At 36.8% G+C, this 21,862-nt stretch overlaps 3 protein-coding genes across 3 annotated transcripts; 1 reads left to right on the forward strand and 2 right to left on the reverse strand.

Moving 5' to 3' along the window:
* Positions 1-885: 885 nt before the first annotated feature.
* Positions 886-10,299, reverse strand: LOC135939575 (uncharacterized). Its single transcript, XM_065484040.1, has 3 exons — positions 10,106-10,299; positions 4,777-5,272; positions 886-2,682 (listed from the first exon to the last, which is right to left on the reverse strand). Exons 2-3 carry the CDS (start codon positions 5,254-5,256, stop codon positions 2,377-2,379), a joined length of 786 nt encoding a protein of 261 aa, XP_065340112.1. The 5' UTR covers positions 5,257-5,272; positions 10,106-10,299; the 3' UTR covers positions 886-2,376.
* Positions 10,300-12,358: 2,059 nt separating this feature from the next.
* LOC135941130 (uncharacterized) lies at positions 12,359-15,534 on the forward strand. Its single transcript, XM_065486421.1, has 7 exons — positions 12,359-12,544; positions 13,691-14,054; positions 14,725-14,827; positions 14,892-15,006; positions 15,077-15,131; positions 15,336-15,427; positions 15,499-15,534. The coding sequence occupies exons 1-7, from the start codon at positions 12,506-12,508 to the stop codon at positions 15,532-15,534; spliced, it is 804 nt and encodes a 267-aa protein (XP_065342493.1). The 5' UTR covers positions 12,359-12,505.
* A 5,064-nt stretch (positions 15,535-20,598) lies between these two features.
* LOC135939811 (selenoprotein F) lies at positions 20,599-21,860 on the reverse strand. The gene is made up of 4 exons (XM_065484384.1): positions 21,713-21,860; positions 21,535-21,659; positions 20,850-21,075; positions 20,599-20,792 (listed from the first exon to the last, which is right to left on the reverse strand). Exons 1-4 carry the CDS (start codon positions 21,752-21,754, stop codon positions 20,682-20,684), a joined length of 504 nt encoding a protein of 167 aa, XP_065340456.1. The 5' UTR covers positions 21,755-21,860; the 3' UTR covers positions 20,599-20,681.
* Positions 21,861-21,862: the final 2 nt, after the last annotated feature.

Consider the following 21,862-nt stretch of genomic DNA (forward strand, 5'->3'; position numbering starts at 1 on the left):
ATTATTATTAAATATTTTTTGGAGATTTTGCGGAGTAAAAAAACTGGCTGTCAAAATGCCACTCGTTGCTAATCATCATATTAATGTAATTTGCAGATATCCAGAAATTAATAAGAAGAAACTCTGTAAGAATAAGTTATTAAATTAACCTCGTTGTGACGCATGTGCAGGAACACTAGATAATGTAGATTTACCAGTAATTAAAATGACGAATCATTCAAGGTTATTTAAAATTTTAAGAATAACAATTATATAATTAATCTGGCATTTAAAATTAATCATATATTAGATAAAATCACGTTGATATTAAACAAATGCTTTGTAAAATTGCTTTAAAACGAAAATTTAATTAAAAAAAACTTTTAAATAGCTATATTTTTAATATCGCTAATACTACAAATGCCTAAATTTCTCCAATAATGTGATTTTTTGCAACATCATGTTTTAAAAGTGTGACCTATTATGGAGAAATAAACAGAATTGAATGAAAATGCAAAAAACATTGAAATAAATTACATTTTGGCTCTGTTTCAATTTTTTTAATAATTTTTGTTTAGGATTCGGGGTGTGTAGTTGGCGCTGGAAGACCTCTGGTCGCCCTCTAGTCTGCACTGGTGCGAGCGGAAGGGGCCGCGGCACTCGACAGGTGGTGCTGGTCGTGCCGAGCGCAGGTTGCGGACGGACGGCCCGGCGGCTCTACTCTATCCTCTATCTTTGTCTCGGCGCGCATTGTGTCTCTAGCCAAACGCGGCCATGGTAAGCCGACGCCGCACAAGCAGTATTTTCGTCTCTGTCTAAATTTATACGCACTCCTCTCGCACACGCGGCTGCCGCGGCTGCTCTTGGGCAAAGAAAGGGTCGTGTGGAAAATTAAGACTCAAGCTGCTGGTAACGAGACAATCGATCCTTCTCTTTATTTAGCGCGACAATTACATTTATTTCGGCACTCACTCTCGCCTCTCGCACACACTCTCACGTATGTCAATTGGTTGCTTTCTAACTAATTTTACTGCCAACGATAGAGGGTTATTAAAAATCAAGATATTTATAAACAAGTCGTGTTGCTTTTTGACAAAAAAAAAGTGCGGAAAATATTATCCCGCGGTTTTTTACGATGTGTACAGACAGTTCGACTCGAGTTGGAAATGCAGTCGATTTGATGATGAGTAAAATGCTTGGATTTTGAGTGAAATTTTAAGCATACAATTTTGGATGAATGGACGGTGAATTTTTTAACTTGAAATTCGAGGAGACGATTTAAAAAAGAATTATACCTCGCAAATATGGCCGTTACAAGTGACTAGGGGAAATTTGAGCTGTTTGAGCAATTTAATTTCAATTCCAACGAGATTTTATTTTGCTGGGTTGGCGTTTTTTATTACCAAGAGTTTGAAGTCAAAAGATTTTTTCAATTTTCAGTCAAATTTAAGGCTACATTGAAGAGCAATCATCAGAAAATATCCACTTTTAGTTTTTAATTTTGCGTTGAGTAATTAAAAATTAATAAAACGAACATCAAAGGCACAAATTTTCCAATTTTTATGACTGATGGCTGGCTGGTGTCCAAGAGACGCCATATGCGCAGAAACAGACCACAAATAGCCACATTTCTGCGTAAAAGCATTTTAAAAATGACATCTTGGTGTTTAAATTATTTTAAAGCTGAGGAATTCGGGGGAGAAATGCAAATTTAAATAGTTACCCTTGTCTGGCTTCATGAGGAATTGTTAAAAATGCTGTTATTTGTCAACAAAATGCTTTCCACAATTGTCAAAAATTTAAATAGGACTGAAAAGACTCAAAACTGAGTATTTAAATAATTAAATTAACCAGAACCAATGCTTTGCACTGCTGGACAAATGAATTTGAGAAAATTTCTGAAGCAAGTTTAAATAAAATGACAGGAAAAATGCGTGAAATAATTGTTTTCTCAAGCCCTGCTGATTGGCTGGACTCTAAAAGACGCCATTTTTAATTTCCATCTGCGTGGCAATGGTGTAATTTAGTTTTAGTCAATAAAAATGTGACGATTTTAAACCAGAAACTTGCTACATGTGCTGAAACACGCCAAACCGTCTATCATAAAGGTACAGATATTTTGTAAATCCGAAAAAATGAATTTTCATAAATCAAACTGAATTAAAATCGAATTAAAAATCTCAGAATCACATTTCGGCCTCAAATTTTATCCACTAAATCGTTTATTATGAACAAAGCGTACAAAACACGGCGTGCCATGAAAGAAATCGTCTCCTCAAGCTCAGCAACCGCGTAATCAATCAAGACAGAGTACAGAAAAATCCGCCCTTTCGCCCTCGAAGCAGACTGCAAAGTACAAATAACATTTTTTTCGTTTCAATCGGGGTGACGCGGCGATCAGCCGACCCTCTCGGTGACCTGGATGGCCCGTTTGCTGACGCGGACGCTCTTGGTGGCGGAGACGGTGGTGTCGCACTCGGCCGCCTCCCTCAGCACGTCCCTGGCGGCGGCGATGCGCGCGCTGCGCGCCTTGGACTTCTCGTTCAGCTCGTCCATCTCGGTCTCGATCTCGGCCAGCCGTGCCCGCGACTTCTTGGCCCGCTCCAGCGCCGCCGCCGTGTCCTGGTCGGGCGACGAGCTCTCCAGGAAGCGTGCCCTGGCCCGGCTCGACCGCGGCACCTCATCCTCCTCCTCCAGCTGCAACTGAAAGGCACAACGGCCCCTTCAGACAACTTGAAATTCTTCCCAACTCACATTCGGGCAGCCTCACTGCGGTTTATTTATTTTTTTTTTTCAATAATAAGATTTTTACTGGTGAAAAGGATGGACAGACTTTTTTGGTTTTGCATTCTTCATTTTTATTAATAGCAATCACAAAACAGCAGCTCATAAATTGAAAATATAAATATCAGTTTGTCTCACTAAACATTTCAAGTTGGTCTCTACGTTTTCAAGGTCAAAATTTATACAAGTTCAGGTAACAATTTCAAATGCAAAAATACTAAGTCTTGTTATAATGTACTAGAGCTACTGTGTACTTTTAAAACTCCGTAAAAATAGATAAAATTGTGCGTTTTTCAATACCAGTGACGGAAGTGGTTTCAAGCTGGTGCCAAAGCCGAAATTTAAGTTTCAGGTACTGGATAATATCTAATTTTGATGCAACGGTGTTATTTCAAAGTAAAAATTAATCTGTTATGGCTGTCTATTTTAGTTAGCTTTCATTGTTTCTTTTGCCATCAAAAGATGACGCATATTAAGGCAGTTTTGCAACAAAATCGGATTAAATCTTGCAGAAAGCATAAATAAATTCAGCAAATAATCTCGGTAGAATTTTTTCTAATATTTAAGAAGTGCTTGATATTAATTATCAGATAAAAGAACACCTTTCTAAATGAAAATGTTAACCAAAACACCTTTTATCCTGTTGGATACTTGATAATTTATAAAGAAAAATTTAAGTTCTGACAGTGGCACCATTTGTTGGCAGTTCCTGACACTAATATTTAGATTCTTCCCTTCTCGCCGTCCGTATAATCGATTTTTATTGCATTCGTATCAAGGATGGGGCTGCAATCATTTTTTTTCTTAATTTGCAATTTTGAAATAAATGAAGGTCTAGATTTTTTCCGCTCATAGACCACGGAAGTGCTTGAGCAGAGGTTTAAAAAGAAATTATCCTTTTTTAAATACAGTTGCCGAAAGATCACATCTTTCGATAATTTTCAGCTTTAAACAAATCTTATTTAAGAAAAATTGATATTAAGGATAATTTCTCTATATTTAGCTTCTGGAATAAAACAAAAAATTGTGTTGTTTATAAATACAAATTTGTAAATTACCCATGAAACCTGTTTTAAATCATCGTTGTGAATTGTAATTTAAATCTTTCGATCACATCATGAACTAAATATTTTATTTGATATTAAAAGTTAATTTATTTGCTTGAGTAATATGTTAAAATTTAAAATATTAAAATTCCTCTGATCGTTCAATGTCGTAAAAGAGGATTTATATAGCCTGCCAATGCATTTCAATTATTGGTTCATTTTCATGGCAACGAGGAGTAACTTGAATTCATCTCAAGAGTGTGGAATAATTAAATTAGGAATAATTAGATTTGGTCAGGTATAGTTGAAAATTTTAAGATTGAACCAATTATTTGTTTTATTAACTTTCCTAAAAGTGAAAATTAATTTTCAAACGGGAAACAATGATCACTGCTTGATTAGCAAGGAAATTTCGGACTTTCTTTTAATTTTATACAGTATTTTTAGCAAATTTCAATTTTTACAGTCCAGCAATTAGTATTATTTTGTTTAAAATTGGTTCTTTTTACGAGGAGGAAGTAAATTGTGGATTTTCACCTTCAGCAACTGGTTGAATGAAGCGAGCAATAATATGTAAAAATTACAGCAGGACCTAGATTTTTATTTTTTATTTTCTGTTTTTTTAAATTACCAAATTGCTTTTTCGGTTGACCTTGATTCGCCTTCAAAAATATGTGGCTTGCGTAGGAAATTCTTTTTGACCTTAATAAAATCCAGACTTTCAAACAGTAGACAATCTATTTTTTTATTTTAATGTATGCAAACTTTGTGGATGATTTCTACAAAAATGTACGTAGTTTTTTATTAGTTGATTCCTTTTGAAACCATTTCATTTTTAATTTCTCAGCCCTTAAAAAAATTCAGCTGAAAATTTAATTTTTTATAAAATTGATTGCAGTCCCATGCCTCGATTTCAATATCCTCGAAATTATTTGTAGTAGGAACGGTAAAAACGAACGTAGCCAACCTTAGAGTAGAGGGCCTTCTTTTGGAAGAGCGGCTGCTCGTCGTTGTACTCGGTGACGGCGCGTCTGTTGGATGCGGAGGACGAGTAGGAGTAGTCGCCGTTCTCGGCCGAGCGGCGCACGAGGCCGACCGAGTCCATCAGCCGGTCGGACACGTCCACCCTGGAGCTCTGGTTCTTGAGGGCGGCGCGGCGGGCGTTGGACGCTTCCTCGAACGCCCGCACCTCCTCCTCCATCTTGGCCCTGGCGGCGCGGATCTTGAGGATCGAGTCGTCCTCGTAGTCGTCGGCGGAGCGGCCTCGCGCCGACCTGCTGCTCGGCGGCGGCTGCGGACGCTCGTAGACCGGCTCGGGCGCAATGCGCGCCGAACGCGGCTTGTCCAGCGAGTCGACCACGTTGCGGTACAGCCGCTCGCCCATCGTGTAGTTGTAGTCGTACATCTTCGTCCGCGGCCGGCTCAAGTAACGACGTGCGCCCGACATTCTGCTCTGCGCCTGTCTGAAATTCGAAAATTACGTTAGAGCGGAGTTTTAACAGTTTTACAAAGCGTTTAAAATCCATAGTCAAAAATTGGTTGAACAAAAACCGAATGATATATCTTAAAATACAAAAATTAATTATAAATTAAATCAGCAACCATTTTAAATCAATATATAATATTTTTTATCTTCTCTACTTAAATTTCCTGACTAATATCCCGTTTTCAGTGATCGAAAGATTCAGCGGGGGCCAGATTCGTGCGACGCGCAGATATGGCGTCCGGTGGAGTATGGCGCGAAAAAACGGTCACGTGAAAATGCGCGAAAAGAACAAAGTGTTCGTCAATATTGTGACATAATTTGCATTACTCTTAACTAATTGTGTCTTTTGGATCGTAAAAAAAACTCTTGACACTCGCCACGGCAATCCAAAGAGAGCTTTTTGCTACCCACATTCAGACGCCATCTTGGATCTGCGCAGTGCGAACCAATTTTATCGCACATCTGGACCCCGCTGGAAAGATTAAAAATAGTTCTTGTTTTTTTTAAATGGGTCTTTTCAGTCAAATTCAAGTGGTTTTTCGCTGTACCATTTTTAAATATTTGAATTTTACTATTTTAAAGACCTTTTAAAAATATTGAGGAGGTGTTTCCCGAGTGGGCCTACGTCGCACCCTAAAATTTTAGTTCAAAATTTATAGAACTATCTATTTTAAAGGGGCCCAAAGTTTGTAATTTTTAAAATGTTGATTTATTCAAGTAATTTTACAGGTCTTTAAAAAACCCGCATTAAAAAAATGCTGTGCAGTTGTAAAAAGCGTGTTTTTTTATTTTAACCAGTTTCTCGCACGCAATGTTTGCACCTCAGCTTTCAATAATTTTATAATTATTAGACCCCGACTTTAAAAATTGTCAGAGAGAATTTTTCGGAGATATATCTGCAAAGTAGAGGAAATTTTGATCACTCCAAACACAAATTAATTTCTTGCATTTCTTGCGAAAGAAATATGTAAAAATTGAGTGGTGAAACTATTAAAAACCAGATGGTAAAAGCAAAATGCAACCCTGTAATTTTAATTTCTGTTTAGATTGGGAGAGCATAAAAATGGCTTAAAAATTGTTCTACGTTTAACGAGAAACAACTTGTCCATGGTAACCAACTTTCGTTATTCGAAGGTCACATTTTGGCACAACTTTTCACTTGTATGATTTTTAAACATGATTCTTCACAAAAAAAATAAATTCCAAAGATAAAAGTGAGAAATTGTGGGATTTTTTCCTTGTATCGACTTTTTCAGCTATAACTGAAGAATTCTTCGAAAAATTTAAACTGTTTTTTCATTCATATACCCAAAGTAAATGGTTATTTGCAGGCAAACCAAGCATCGTGAAATATAGTTTAGTTTATTCAATTTCAAGTCTCAAAATTTGTCATCTCAAGGGATAATATTTACACCAATGTAAGCATTTGAATTTTAAATATATTTAGGAAACAGCGATAAAAATAAGCTTAGTCAAGGCCCTTGGATCAACAGTGAAGAAGTGAAATGAGCTTTTAGGCAAAGCTGGCTGTAAAAACACATGATTCGTTGAGACCTTTTGGTATTTAGAGCAAACGCGGAGCTGCAGAAAAGAAAAAAAAAGTCGGCCGTCGGAAATAGCCTCTTGAATTAATTCTACTGCTGAAACAAATTCAGCATCCAAAATATAATCTATTTTCAAGCAATTAATATCAACAAAACGATATTAATTCCTTTCGCAATTGCATGTTTACTACACGGCGCAATGAGTAATCAGTAATGACTAAATTTGTCTAATGAAGCAAGCGCAATCTTAATCAATCTCTCGCCGATCCACATTTAGCAGGCGGCACGCCTATTTCGACGAGCGGCACAATAATTAAGCAGCCAGCGATTGCCGCAGATAAACAAATTTCTCAGCCTCTGGCACCGTAAATTCGTCAATAAAATCGTCCATCGTGAATCACGCACCACAGCCGCCGCCGCCGCCGCCGAGCATCTGGCCCCTACACAATTTGTAACTAGGCGATCCGCCGCGCATTTCGGACACAACGGTTGCATAATTTGGCTTTTGTCGCTCTCATTGAATGGTGGGGGAATTTCAAGCCCCCTGAAGCACAAATGGGATAGTTGTTACACTACAATTTCATTAATTGTTCTTTGGATGAAAACGTCAAATCGTGAGAAAAAAAACGACAAAAAATCCATCATGGTATTAACCATTTAAGTTAAAATTTACGCGACTCTTCGTTCACTTTTAAATGTTATTTAGACAAACCAACTGGATGAAACAGCAGTAACGTATTTTTAACACAGCTCAAAGGTTTTTCGCAGAAGATCGTATGATCCCAATCTTTTCTCGATTTTTAAAATAAAAATCCTGTTATTTATATACATATTTAAAAAATAAAACGATCAAATTGATAGTTTTTTGCAATTGATTCAGTATAGAATAAAAAGTAAAGCTAAGGTTTGAAATTTCAGTAGTCGTTGAATTTCAGTTTTCAACTGCCAAAAGTAGAAGTTTAATTCAGTCTTAGTTTTTTTTCATATAATTTTACGCGCGCTTTTAGTAACATTAAAAATTATCCGCATTTTATAATTTATTAATGAAGATTTCTGGAATGTTTTCAATATTTTTAATCGGAATTCAAATTGAAAATAACTAGTTTTAAGACATTTAAAAAAATTTAAAACCTCTCAAGGATTTAACCTTAGAAACATAAGTCTAAGGGATCTTCTGTTTTGGGAAAACACTGCTAATAAATATAAATTTATATTCTAAAAATGAACCATTCCAATCTAGAACCATTGAAAAATGTCTCCCATTTCGTAAAGCAAAAACAAATGAGGGAACATTTTGTTCTTCATTTTTGCTATCAATTGAACCGACTTTTTTCGTACTCTAAATGAGAGATTTGTACTAACGTTGTTATTTTAACTCTCAAGTGTAATGGCATTGTGAAAAGGTCCGCGTTTGTTTGCTAATTAACTCGTTTACAAGTCAGCCACTGACAGAATGACTAAAGCAAAGCTCATTGGTGCCAGACACGGGGTGATTTCTCAAATCCTATGTATTTATTTACAGCAGATGGTTGTTGGCGTAAAGTCCGAGACGAATTGAAGAGCGGATAATGCAAGCATAACCGTGTGAAAACGGACAAACAGCAAATTGAACGTTTCTCTTGGACGCAAGCCGTCCTCAAAGGCAAAATTAACACACACACACCGCGCTGTGCAACAGCCAACAAACCGAATTCCGCTTTTGGAACGACTAGAAATAATTTTTGTTGGCGTCCGGCGACTCTTTTTACGCCTGCCAATGGAAAATAGATGAGTTTTTTATTTCCTACTTCCCCTAAAAACTTTTAATTGCCTGAAAAGTTAAATAAAATGTTTTTTAAGTTAATAATTTGTTCCGAACTTGAATATTGAATAAAACTTTCACTCCGCAGTCAAAGTGAGCCAGATTTTCACGACGCTAACAAGACATTTACTGGAAGCGTGATTAGTTTCTGACAAATTTCCTGCTGGTTGGAGCTGCGGAATTGCTCGGTTGAAGCAAGCTGAAATGCCGACTGGTGACGTGTCGGGCGAAATAATGCGAGAGTGGGTTAGCTGGTTAAAATTAGTGCCGGTGTGCGGCGCGGCTATTTCCGTCCCTCCGACCGACGAAATGCTGGCGAGAAGCGAGCAACGCTGTTATATGTATGTATGTGCGCTGCGTGGCTGGACACGCCGTGTGCATTATATAAGCACCAAGTTTTCAGACTCGTAAATTTCAATCAATTAACTCCCACCGAGACCAATTGCCCGCTGCCACGCTTTTTACGCAAAACATTTCTCTTTTTCATGGGCCAAGAGTTTTAAACGGTTTTGATTTCGGTTAAAAATAGGCTTGGAAGCGGTTCCAAATGAATAAATCAAGTTTTTGGGTATTAAAATTTGGTGTTGTTGAAAAGATTCAGGGATTTAGAGGTTTTAAAGGGATTTTTAATTTAAATAATTAAAGTGTTGTATTTTTAAAATAGCAAGTAATAGAATATCTTTCCCTATTGGTTAAAGCTTTAATGTTAGAAGCTTCCAACAGATGGCGCCACCGTTTATTTACAGTTTTAAGGCATTTCCGCTCTAAATTTTGATTTATTCTTGTTACGATGCGAATCTAATTTACGTTTCCAGGACATAATCACCATTAAAAACTTTTAAACGTCTAGAATATAGCTCTAAATTTGTTTAAAAAAAATTTAAAATGACCTGAGACGCCTCTAAGTTCCTAGTGGCAGCTTTAAACACTAATTAATGGCAACAGGATTTGAATAAATCAAATTAAATAGATGCTATATCGTATTAAGAGAATTTTAGGCTCCTATAAATCATATTAATGGCAAAACATAATATTTTAAAGAGGTGTACCATCTGTCAAACACCCCACGAAGCCTTTTTTAGTATTTTAAAACCAAATGCAACCGCCAAAAAATTAAAACTCACTTAAAAAGCTGAAAAAATTAAAAAAGAGCAACATTTTCATCATCTTGTTAAACACTTTGTTGTCCGATTAATTTGTATGAGATGAATCAGCTGAGTGCTAATTGAAATTAAACCTGCAACCTCAATAACGCCATGTTGGATTTTCCGGCTTGAAATTATTTTTTCCCCTAATAATGTTGTTATTTAGAACGGTCTTCAGAATAATTACTTTGATTGACACTCTCTCACGTGTCAAATTAAAGCGTGTAACAACCCCTGACAAGTACCCTCACCTTGCCAATTAAAAACAACAAGTACCCGAATAATTACGGTTATTCACTCGTCTCTCGGGGGCGGCTCACCTGTGTTCGATGCAAATCAGCGGCGATCAACGGCGGGACTGGCTCGACCCCACGGGCGAAGTGCCCCTCTGGCCTCCCTCTCCACCGAGTCCACCCCTCCAGCTGCCGCTGCTGCTGCTGCGAGCACGCGAGTTAACCCTATTCTTGTCCGACGCACCGGCCGCTTGCTTGTTTTGCACACATTATTCCGCTTTTCCTTCCACGCCACGCACGCTATTTCAGTTGCGCTTCTATGCCATGCACCGACTGACTGACTGACTGAGAAAGAACGCCAACGCGTCCGTGACGTCATGATTGAGAGGCTGCCGCCGCTTATATACGCATATCTCGCGCCTGCTGGACCGAAATCTCGAGACCGCCGGCGCCTGGGGGGTCGGTCGGCCAGCTGAAAGGCAAAATTAAAAAAACGATGAAATTCAATCCCCCGCAATGTGAAAAACTGTGGTTATTTCGGTCTCTTGGCACCTTTTTTACAAATTTAATCTGTTTTAGAGACGGGATTGTTTTCATACTTTCATTATAAAGGCCCCATGAATTGATGGATTGAAAAGGCTTTCAAGGTAACAATAATGGATTCAATTGATGCTAATTTTGAACTATTTAAAGAGGAATGATACTGAAAAAGCCTGGAAAATGCTTGTTGCCAATGCATAAACTCGTCCCTTGGGATTCAGTTAAAGCCTAAATTGACCTGAGAAGCACTGTATTTTTTTGAGAAATTCGGCTGGAAAGTTAGCATGCTTTTCAAATGGTAATGGCTGTCTCCTTACTTGAAATCCGATTTAATTTCAAAACCAAGAGATTCCCCAATAAGTGGCATACACCGTTGGACAGATCTCGTCGAGAGGAATCGGGATATGCCAAGAAAATACGTTCAAGCCCTGTAAATTTTGGAGAAAATTGGCAAAATTTGAATTTTTCCTGTAGGAAGGTCCTTTTTTATTATTGCAAAATTTTGAACAAATTGTTTATCGATCAATTGTTCAACAATTCAACAATTTAAATGATTTTCAATTGTTGCCCTGTTTCATTCCACTTTAAAAAAGAAACAAAAAAGAGCCAAACATTTTTTATTCTGATGTCCCCCTGACAGTGAACGTTTTTCGGGTGCTTAAAAACGCTTGTTGGCATTCAATTATCAGTAATCACCTTTATTTCAACCCCAACAACCAGGTTATTTCTCAACATCCCATTTAATAAATGATATTTGTTTTTGTTAAAAATGGTGAAAAGGTGAAGTAATAACTTCATTCCTTTTTTTTAGACTTTCTTCTGTTGATGTTATACATAGTTTAAAAAGAAATATTTTTTGTTAAAGTTGCTTGTCCTTGGCAACCGAAACGAGATCAAGAGCAGCAGCACCTTTCCTCTCGCGCATCTGTAGCTCATATTTTCTCAATTCATCCAAGCGGCGGGCGTCTCACGCTCTCTTTTATTTGGCGGCTGACCTATTTTCTCCCATTTTTTCACCTCTGTGTAAACACGCGCCTCGCTCGTTTTGTGGTGTTTGGCTGCGTGTTCTTTAACATTAATCTGAATTTTATTCGAGAAAGATAAAAGGTTTCTGCGGGCCTTGAGATAATGTTGTGTGTGTGTGTGTGTTGAGACGCGAGAACGAGATTCACTGCTCTATTTGAATTGAGTGATTCACCACAAGGACCTTCCTCTAACTTACTTCAACTGACGGACAAAAATAGACTTTTATTAAAAAGTCGGTCCTACTTTATACAGCGTTGCAACAATTTTAACAGGTGAAGGTCTCCTCTAGATAGCCAAAGGGTTTAAAGAGTGATCAACCCTCATAATCTTCCACCCCATGAATTTATATGTATATTGCAGTGACGAAAATCATTGTGTTATATTACTTTGCTCTTTTACTGATCGCTTATTTACCTGATTTGTTCTGTTAATTAAATTCTACACCTGAATTACACCCTCTGAAGAGAGTGAAAATTTAGATATTCCAGAAAAAACTTTGGAGCGGGTAACAAAATAAATATAAGCGTTTTCTTGACGACGAATTATTTGGAAGTTCCGATCTAAGTTAATTTTTAATTTCAGAATGGTAGAAGGAACGAGAACAGATTTCTTTAGATTATTATTAAATTATAGCTCGTACGACCGTTTAGTTGACGAAAATTTTATTTTCAAATAATCTTAAAACAATTCAGCTTGCATTGCCATGCATGGAAATCACGGAAATCTGTTGAAACGATTTTTATGTCGACCTGTAGATGGCGTTCTTGTGTCTTATACCTTTGCTGTGCATGTTCTATGAACTGGCGGAGGGGCAAGTGAACCGATATTCACAACATGTTGTCACGAAAAGCTAGTTCATCAATAGCTTCTTGACTCGAGACGTAACAATATTATCAAAGACTGCGTTTCTGTGTCGTAAACATGCATTTGATCCTACCAGAAATAGAAGACTCAGAGCAGGTAAATAACTTTATTTATTGGGAAAATAATTCAAATTATTATATGAACGAATGTAATTAAAAATACATTGCTAGTGCGGCAATTCATTTTAATTTCAGTTACACTTTTCACGGTAATCTAATTATAATTTCAAAAAGTCGAAAAGGTGCAAGATAAGAAATATTTTTCTAACTCTTCAGCTTCATGAAATGTTTGTGTATTATCAATAATTAGATGCTACGCATTTTTGTTGAATATTCCAAATTCCTTTCAAATGAGAAATTTTCAAAAGTAGATGTCTGGCATGATTTGAGTTTTTCACCTTTGTCGCGGAAGACATAATTACTATAGCATAAAAATACAAACAAAAACATTTTAAAATAATTTGCTTTTTTTGAAAATATTGTTCATATATGTGACGCTGTTTTTAAGGTCCTTTCAAAATATATTATTTCCAGGGTGCTTTCTTTTAATTAAATATTTTCAAAATCACTTTTAAATATTTGTTTTTGTTTTGGTTTTATATATTATATTATATTGTCATGCATGCATGCGTGGGCGTACTAAACATTCTGATCCCGTCAATCAGCATCCGAGTGGGCACTATATTATAGGACTCGCATAGTGTCTCTTATTTTATCTCAATAAGCTATTCTTCAACGGCTGCTGTTTAATTCTGTTGAGGCTGCCTCACAGAATGCTGAGAATTGTCTCTTGACAGAAGTGCATATTTCTAAAGCATAAAATGATAAATAGAGCAATTAAAAAATGATTTTTTTTTCTTATTTTTGTTCGCGGCTCATTGGGTCAGTGTTTTGCATTTATCGCTCTCTGGCGCTGAACGTGTGCTCCAGAACCTCTTCTCAAGCAGTACAGGGAATCAACACAAGGAAAAACTGCATGTCATTTTGAACCGTGAATAATTCTGTCATCGCACATTCCAGTTATCAGCAGAGTAGCGCCTTTCAAGTTTTTATTATTTTCTTTTACGAAATTGCATGGCCTCGTTTACTAGAATTTTTAATTGCATTCAACGTGTGGTGCCGTCATCTTTGAACGCAAAATATGTACAAGTTAACACCTCGCTGACTCATATATGTGCTAGCAAATATTTGATATTAGGAAAAACACATTAATTAATTCTCTCTGTTTGCTCCCTTTCTATAGATTCTGGATGCGCATTACCAATACAGGAAGTTATGGCGGCAAGAGATGGGCGTCGAGTGTCCGTTGCTGCACGCAGTGAAATGCAATCAAAGCAAATGCGCGAAGCCAAATTGCGATGAGAGGAAGAAAATGCTCGAGCAGCACGCGGAAAGGATGATGGTGTGCAAGCGCAACGTCGGGGAGGTTTGCTGCAACGATTGCGCCATTATAGAACGTGCCACTGTCGACCATGCAACATTTTGTAGACTTATCGATTGCCCTGTACCCAAGTGCAACAAGATTAAAGCACAGAAGCTGTTAATGCGCAAAATACGCCAAAATCAAAGAAACGTGGTTGCAAGGAAACGGCAAAAATCCAACCAAGGTAATTTATTGGTACAAGAAGCCCGAAAATCTCGCCTGAATTTTCTTTTCTGTAATTTTTTTATCAAATATTTCATGTGTCCGTGGACGAAATTTGCTTGAGTTACAGAAAACTCAACGAAATTTACGCCAGAAATCAGTCATTACGAAATAATAGATTGCGTTCATGAAATTTTTGGCATTAAATTTGACGAGCTTTACGGGACAATTTTGAGCCTCTCATGGTATCTTTTATATTTCGTGGTGCACTTTCAAGAATAAATTAATGTTGATTTTGATAAATTCCCCATTCCAAACTAGAAAAAATACGAATGTTTCCATTTATCTGGTTTTGAAACCCCAAATCTCGAGCTCTAACCATCAGAATTTCAAAAACTGCGCGCATCATTTGACTCTTTATCGACCTCCTTTGACCAGCGAAATGGTTTTGGAGGGCAAAAAGCACTTTCCAAAATTGTACAGTAAAACTATAAAATTTTCAGTGAAAATTTTTTATTATTCAATCAAGCAGTAAAGAATGCGACTTGATCTTGCCATTTTTTTTCTCTGGTCATCATTTAATTTTAAAAATGCGTATGAAAATTATTTTATTTGAAAGTTCGTCAAAATATCTAGCGATTCCGATCAAAAATACTTCATAATTATCTTTATTTCTATTATTTGCCTTTTAGATTATTCGGAAAGTTCATCCGACACAGATATCGAGGATTATGAGGATGGTTACTACGTATACGAGTCTAATCATGTAGGCTTGCAGCAAGGACAACAATTTCCGTGAGTTACATATCAGAAAATATAAAGTGTTATTTTTTAATATTAAAACATTCTGAATCTATAGTTCTGAAGAAGACAGTGAAGATGAAGATGAACACGGTGAATCAATGATGCATGATAGAAATAACAACGAGTCTCAAGAAGGAAAGCGAGCTTTATTAATTACTGAAATTATAAATGTAAGTTAAATTATTAATACTAGTATAGATATAGGCGTCATTGGATAGCAAAAATGTTCTTATCTTTCAGGCCGTTTACAAGACAAACTTTAATGAGTGGCGCTCTATGATGGATAATAACGATAGTAAGTGAAATTATATTAAACACCCTACTAATCTAATAGAAAAGTTAAATAACGATATTATTTGTAAACGTTTTGTTATGTTCTGCTGACAAAAAATGGGATAATCAACTATTTAGACTATACAGGAACAAAAATTACCAAAAGTAAACGTTCTGCGAAGCCCTAAAAATTTTCTAAATATCATTTCGTTTGATTTTCATATAGATAAAGCGCGTTCTCGAGTGATGAAGAAACTTTTAGACGCTTTTAATGAAGCAGGAGTTTTAAATCATTTCCCCCAAGACACATCTGACGAGGTAAAACTCGAGAGAATTGATTTAACTGTCGATTGAATGACTTATAAAACTATTTGATTTTCTGCTTCCAGGAGATTTACAGCGACGAATACGATGGTTATGAATGAAAGCACTTCCTCGCAATCAACAATTGTTAATCTGACTCGCCGACTAGCATTTATATTTTTTGGTTTCTAAAAGAGTTTATTTTTTTACATTTTGCAAAATAAAAAACAAAAAGGCGAAGCTTGGGAAAACTTGAATTTCTTAATTATTAACTCTTAAGATAATGAAACCCGAAGACTAAAAGGTCATTGAACGCGTTCTTTTGTATATATACTTATGCATATAACATGTACTCATGCAATTATATATATTAGGTGCGGACGCATACATTTCTGACTGAGAAAATCGGCAAATCCAATTCGCGTCCTATTTCATTACATATTTATGCTCTTCACTGCCGGAAATTAAAATTTGCAACTATTTTTATGGATAGTGAGTTCATTTTTCACATACAGAGAAAAAAACACGAGAAATATTTAAAATTGACATCTTAAATGACTAAAGTTTGCTTTCATTTAATATTAATGCTCCCATTTGTGCGATTATATTCTTCAGGTTTGCGTTGCAGGCATTAAAATTCATATTTTGATTAAAAATCAACAGCAACCCGCTTCTAGTGTAATTCGGCATGCCACTATGTATTTTTTCTGGTCAGAAAATAAAGCTAAAAAATCTGCATAATTTTAGAATTGATCTGTTCTCAGATTTTTTATTTATTTGTCTACTACAGAATTTATTCAACAAAATTTGAGCCACGTACGAAAGCCATTTTCATGTGTAGCCTCTCGCCGCTTCTCCCCACCATTGGCTGTAAGCATGAACTTGCGCCCCTCCACGCCGCGCCGCATATCACGCATGTGCCCTGCACTCATCTGCAACCAGTCGCTCTTCGCTGTGCTTCAGGTGGCCGGCGGCGATGGCGACAAATTATTGCTTGACTACACAGTCTCGCGAGAGAAATCGTATGACCTTTCCCGGAAGACCGGAATTTTTAGAAACGGGCCAACGGGGTTGACAAAATCGTGTGAATATCTCGAGTTCTAATCGTTTAAATGAAGCTAGAAACCTTAAATTTGGTGTCAAAGGTCAAAAATGCCCTTAATTAAGATAAAAACCTCAGCTCATTTTCAATATGCGGTTAAAATATTTGTCAACAATTTATTCGGAATTTATGTAATGATCCCGTTGAAAAGAAAAATAATTAAGAGCCCGGCCATAAAGATTTCAAAAGAACCGCTTGAAAGAACCATTTGGAATGGATTATTGCTATTGCTGTAAATTTCAGATATTTTGGAAGTCGGTACAGACAGTTGGGGAAGAAATAATCAGAAAGAGGTCATTGACTTCCTTCTGTGAATCCTTTTCTCCAAGCATAATATTATGTGCTTTTTGCTGGTCTTGCGCGCAACCTATAAACTCGCTCGCCACCCGCACTCAATACTTTTATACTGCAGCGCGAACTTACAAAATTTATTTTCTCTCTAAATACATGAATATCAGAAAGATTTTTTACATCCTGAAAAAATGACTCTTTGGGCTTTTGCCGAAAAATTCAAAGAGAAGATTAATATTTATTTAAAAAGAAGTTGATCTAAATTAAAGCTTGCTTCATTTATTTAAAAAAATTCAATTCTCAGGTTTTGAAGAGAGAATTGACGTCGTTTTAAAGAGAAACTTGAGGAAAAAAAATACCTTTTCGGGAAATTGCGCTCCACCTGCATAATTTTATATATATTTGTGTCAACTAAATAAAACTGCTGATTTTTTTCTCATGTTAAATGTTTCTCATTGCCGAATTTCAACTTATTCGATAAATTATGTGTATGTGCCACGCAGGAGATGAAGAGCCATTTTCACATAGCCTCTCGCTCACCGCTCTTTCCATTGGCTAACGAAAGCTAGCCTCATCTCCGTGCTCCCTCAATATATTTATATAAAGCGTTCTCTGATTGTGAGCTGTCCTGTGCAACGCCATAATCGGATCCCACAGAGGCTAAACCGCACGTATTCCACTCTCTGCTGCAGCACACTTACTTAAGAAATTTATTTCCTCACCAAAAGAACATCAGAAAAAATTGGCTTGTGCCGAAAAAAATGACCGATTAAATATCGTAAGTATGCCGCTCGTATAGAGTAGATTAATATTATTTTTGCAAAAAAGATCTGCATGGCTTGCTTAATTTTTAAATTTTCAATTCTGGGTCTGGATGTTTCATGAAATGAATTGACGTCTTCTGAAATTTTATAAATCTGGGTTTACTGACTTTTCTGACATTTGGTTGGTTTTTTTGGTGGTTTCAATAAATGTGAGGGGTGTCAAAATAAACTAGTTTCGCTGAGGAAATCAAAGAATGTCAAAAGCATTCAGACCTGCAGCGCGTCTGAAATGTCAATTTTTTAAGGCACGCAGGTGTCCGCTGCGACGAGGAAATAGCACGCCATATTGCGGATCAGTCCAAAATACTTGGTCCCAATATGAAACATCCCCCTACAATTGCTGCGTTGCAAGATTTCCTCCTCTGTGGACTTGTTTTTGGCATGCACTTTGGAACTTTTCGGAATCCATGCGTGGGGGCAGTTATAATATCATGCTCGGCCAGTAGTGTATAAATGGATAGCGATTTTCCAAAAGGAAGAGTAGCTGCTGTGTGGATAATATTGAAACTGCATGTGCGGCCTCCCCCTCCCCCCATCCAGTAAATAAGTTAAACTAATGGAATTATTACCCTTCTCGTTTTCGGCTCATTAATCATGACCATTTGACACCTTTCTTGATCTAAAAGCAATGATTTTTATTTTGTGGTCTATTTTGTCATTTTAAGAAGTTGCTCCCCCAGCACTGGTCCGCCGCAATTCAAATGGGAATAAGCAGAGTGTATGGGGTGGTTTTTCGCTCCGAAATTTTAGCAAACTGTTTTCCACAATATCCTCCGTCAGAACCAGAACCTTCCAAAGCACTGTTAAATTATTTTTAAATTTGACAATTCTTTGTTCCAGGAAATTAACTCGTTCTGCTGCGCATAAGTCGACCTAAAAGCAAAAACAAAAAATCATGCTCGTGTATCAGGCTGGACATTTTTCAGAGGTTCTTGATTTTTACTACGAAGGGGTCGAACCGCCGATCCTGCCTACTTACGCGCCACCCGAACGTAAGGATGGAGGTAAGCTAGGGAAGATAAGAAAGGGGACAGGCAGTTCGGATGAAGTCAAGCTTACACTACCATCAGAATATTCGGAATGCTCAGAAGATCGTCACTACAACTTGACTCTCCGGCGCCAATCCAGCTCCAGCTCCATCCCGCCTACTCGCTGCCAAGAGATGTCACCTCACCAAACGAAATCGTGGGCTCAAATTTCCGCCATATAGCCGCCCTTTAATCCAGAATGCTCTAAAATGACACTGCAGCATTTCATCCCGCATTGGAGTTGCTCTCCGTTGATAAGCCAAACCCCCATTTTGCACAGCCCATTTATTTTCAGATAATTTTAGGCAAATTCCATTGCAGTGTTCCAAATTCCCACTTCAAAATAAAAAATAAATTTGACCAAGCCGGTTTTAATCGTTTTTTGCCGGCTTAATTGGGTAAAATTATAGGGGAGTAACAAAATAAAAGTTTTACAAGTTATAAAACACATCTCTCAACATTGAAATTTAAAATTTTGACACTTTTCAATTTTAAAAATAGAAATTTGGCATCTAAAATTTGGCCCCTATAAACACCCTATTTAGGCCATAAATTCAAACCGACTCAAAAAAGCACAATTATGCCGCCAAAAATGCCTCTTTAACCGGTTTTAATCTTCCTGGCTGGTCAAAATTCCGAACAAATCTAAATTCTGAATTTTTATTGTCACCGGAGCCTGATTTTACTATTGCAAACTAGAGTGATGAGAACCAATTAATTTAGAACCAACTAATACACAAGGGAAAAGGAAGAATTAAACCAAGTTGGGGTTAATTTCTTTCTACTGAATTTATAATAATGGCTACTTCCACGCCCACAAGCGAAACAATCAGGCATGAAAAACAATCTAATCGAAAAATTATCAAATAAAATTAAAATCATCACGCTAATCCCGTACTGTGTACAGTAGCAGCTTCGGCCCCGCAGGCCTCATCACTCATCAGCAGTTATTTCCCTTCAAAACATCATTTATTGCCACCGAGCATTTGGTTCGTTTTACGATGTACCAAGTTTATTATAGCCTTAATCCTGTTATTTGTTTGAGTGGGAGTAACCATTGTAAAATCCTCAAATCAGAAGGAAAATTGAGTTTGGTTCTTATACTACGTGCAATTTTACTGCCACCACGACGATAATTATCGAGATATTTTGCAAAAAAAGGAATCCTATAACTTGAATACTCTAATTGTATTGCTCAATGTTGAGACTGAGACCATTATTCAAACTAACATGTACAATCAGCTGCAAGCAACAATTTTAATTAATTTATACAAATATGGAAACCTATGGAAATTTTAATTCAGCCTTTTCAAGTTTTTGGAGGGGATTTCTAGAAAGATTTCTACAATTTTTAAATCCGACTAGATTGCATCAGTTAGTTTTATTATTTCATGACTTTTTGCACTTATAAAAATACATTTTCAGTGAAGATTTGGCTCAATTTTTAAGAATTATTATTGGACCATCCACCAAAAACAGTATTAGCCATAAATTTAATAAATTATGTCAATGGATGAATTATCTCAGGAAAATAAATTATCAGGTAAAATAAAAATATTTGTATCCTCTACAGTTCTGTTTTTTTTTTCTTAAAATTAACCCAACATAAAAGAATATCAATTTTTAATATGTTTCTATTGATTATGGTTGCAAAGCTTACAATTATTAGCTATAAAATTTTCTTCGTACATTAACTTCTGTATTCTATTCTGATTGGCATGTCTTTTGAGAAGCTTCAAACCTTTTAAACTGACAATAATGATAAATGCATTTAAATTAATATACCTTAGAATGGGTAAAAAAGCAAGGCAGACTTTGTTTTACTGTTGTTGAAAATCTCAAATTATTTTAAAACGCTAATCAAAATAGCCATTATTTTGTCTTGCCAAAAATCATTACAAAAAATATTGGGTAAATCACGTGAGGAAGAATGGTCTCGTGTACAATTTAATGTTTTTGTTTAATTTAATTTCAAAATTTCATTGTGATAGTCAAAGAGGCATGAACACAAACCTTAAGATAAATTAAATTTGGTTGGTGAAGAGGTAATCGTCCGGGAAATCATCCGCAGGCTCCAAATGAGTCTTCAAAAACTCCTCGACAGTGTCCGTATCCCACCGTTCTATTGCCAAAACCTGCCAAAATTCCTAAATTAATTATCTGCTCACATAAACAGCGAATATAACCCTGACCTCTTGAATATTTCCTTCCTTGTCCATCAGCTTGATAACAGGATCGAGGCCCCTGACGTAGCGAATGGTCAGGTTCTTAAACTTGGACGGCTTCTCGCTCTTGATGAAGGCCTGAATTTGTGGGTAGGCCCCAAATTTGCAAGTGCAAACCTCCAAGCGGGCACTGTGGTACTTCTTCACATTTATGTCATTTTCCTCTTTGTGACAGCATTGCCGACAGTGATCCCTGAAATATTGAATTCAATTAATTGCTGCGTCACTCTGAAGGGAAAGACGAAGAGTTTGACATAAAATATCTTTTTTTTTTTAATTATTTAGAATATATGAGCGCAGAGATATGAGAAAAATGAAGTCAGAAAAATTTACAATTTGATATTCTGATTCAATTTTAAATAGGGGTCTCAGCCGAGAGATTTAAGGCGGCGGCTAGCGGCTCACAATATTTTAAACGTCAAGATTGATGGTGACAAACGTCCCGAATGACTTTTTCTCGTAATTTTTAACCCTCTTTCATCAGCGGCTGCCCACATGAACCAAAATTTGTTGGCTGGCGCGGCGCAGCGCGGCTGGCCGAGACTTCTTTTAAGATTTCCCGTTACCAAAAAATAATTTTTAAAAATATTTATCCAACTAATTAGATTATGACATTTCTGGATGAAATTTCCTTAAATTAATTAATTCATACTTCAGATCTTGCAGACCAAAGTCTGCCAGGGTTTCACAGGAGGAGCACAGAAGGTTTGCCTTGCTGAATCCAAGCGCAGCACAATCCTCAGCACTGAATTCCGTGTTCGCACAGCAAATCAGCGTCTGAAAAATCACATTAATGAAACAAATGGGGCCTGTTTTAAACCAAAACTCACGAAAAAGAGTAAGGAACTCGCTAATAACGACCGTGGAATCATTTTTCTGTCAAATTTCCTGTACGAGCGGCTGAGCAAGGCGAATAATTAAAACACGACGTCGCTGGTCACTGCTCTGTTTACGTCGCACAGATGACGATCGACCACGCC

Source organism: Cloeon dipterum, chromosome 3, assembly GCF_949628265.1.
Source record: "Cloeon dipterum chromosome 3, ieCloDipt1.1, whole genome shotgun sequence".
Taxonomy (NCBI): domain Eukaryota; kingdom Metazoa; phylum Arthropoda; class Insecta; order Ephemeroptera; family Baetidae; genus Cloeon; species Cloeon dipterum.

What these genes read in the sequence shown, in the direction of transcription:
- LOC135941130 (XM_065486421.1), top strand. Translation starts at nt 12,506, where the DNA reads ATGCATTTGATCCTACCAGAAATAGAAGACTCAGAGCAG. An exon ending in TAATTACTGAAATTATAAAT is followed by an intron (nt 15,007 to 15,076) that starts GTAAGTTAAATT and finishes CTTATCTTTCAG; the next exon opens with GCCGTTTACAAGACAAACTT. An exon ending in CCCAAGACACATCTGACGAG is followed by an intron (nt 15,428 to 15,498) that starts GTAAAACTCGAG and finishes TTCTGCTTCCAG; the next exon opens with GAGATTTACAGCGACGAATA.
- LOC135939811 (XM_065484384.1), bottom strand. Translation starts at nt 21,754, where the DNA reads ATGATTCCACGGTCGTTATTAGCGAGTTCCTTACTCTTTTTC. An exon ending in TTTGGTCTGCAAGATCTGAA is followed by an intron (nt 21,076 to 21,534) that starts GTATGAATTAAT and finishes TCAATATTTCAG; the next exon opens with GGATCACTGTCGGCAATGCT. An exon ending in AGGAAGGAAATATTCAAGAG is followed by an intron (nt 20,793 to 20,849) that starts GTCAGGGTTATA and finishes GAATTTTGGCAG; the next exon opens with GTTTTGGCAATAGAACGGTG.
- LOC135939575 (XM_065484040.1), bottom strand. Translation starts at nt 5,256, where the DNA reads ATGTCGGGCGCACGTCGTTACTTGAGCCGGCCGCGGACGAAGATGTAC. An exon ending in AGAAGGCCCTCTACTCTAAG is followed by an intron (nt 2,683 to 4,776) that starts GTTGGCTACGTT and finishes TGTGCCTTTCAG; the next exon opens with TTGCAGCTGGAGGAGGAGGA.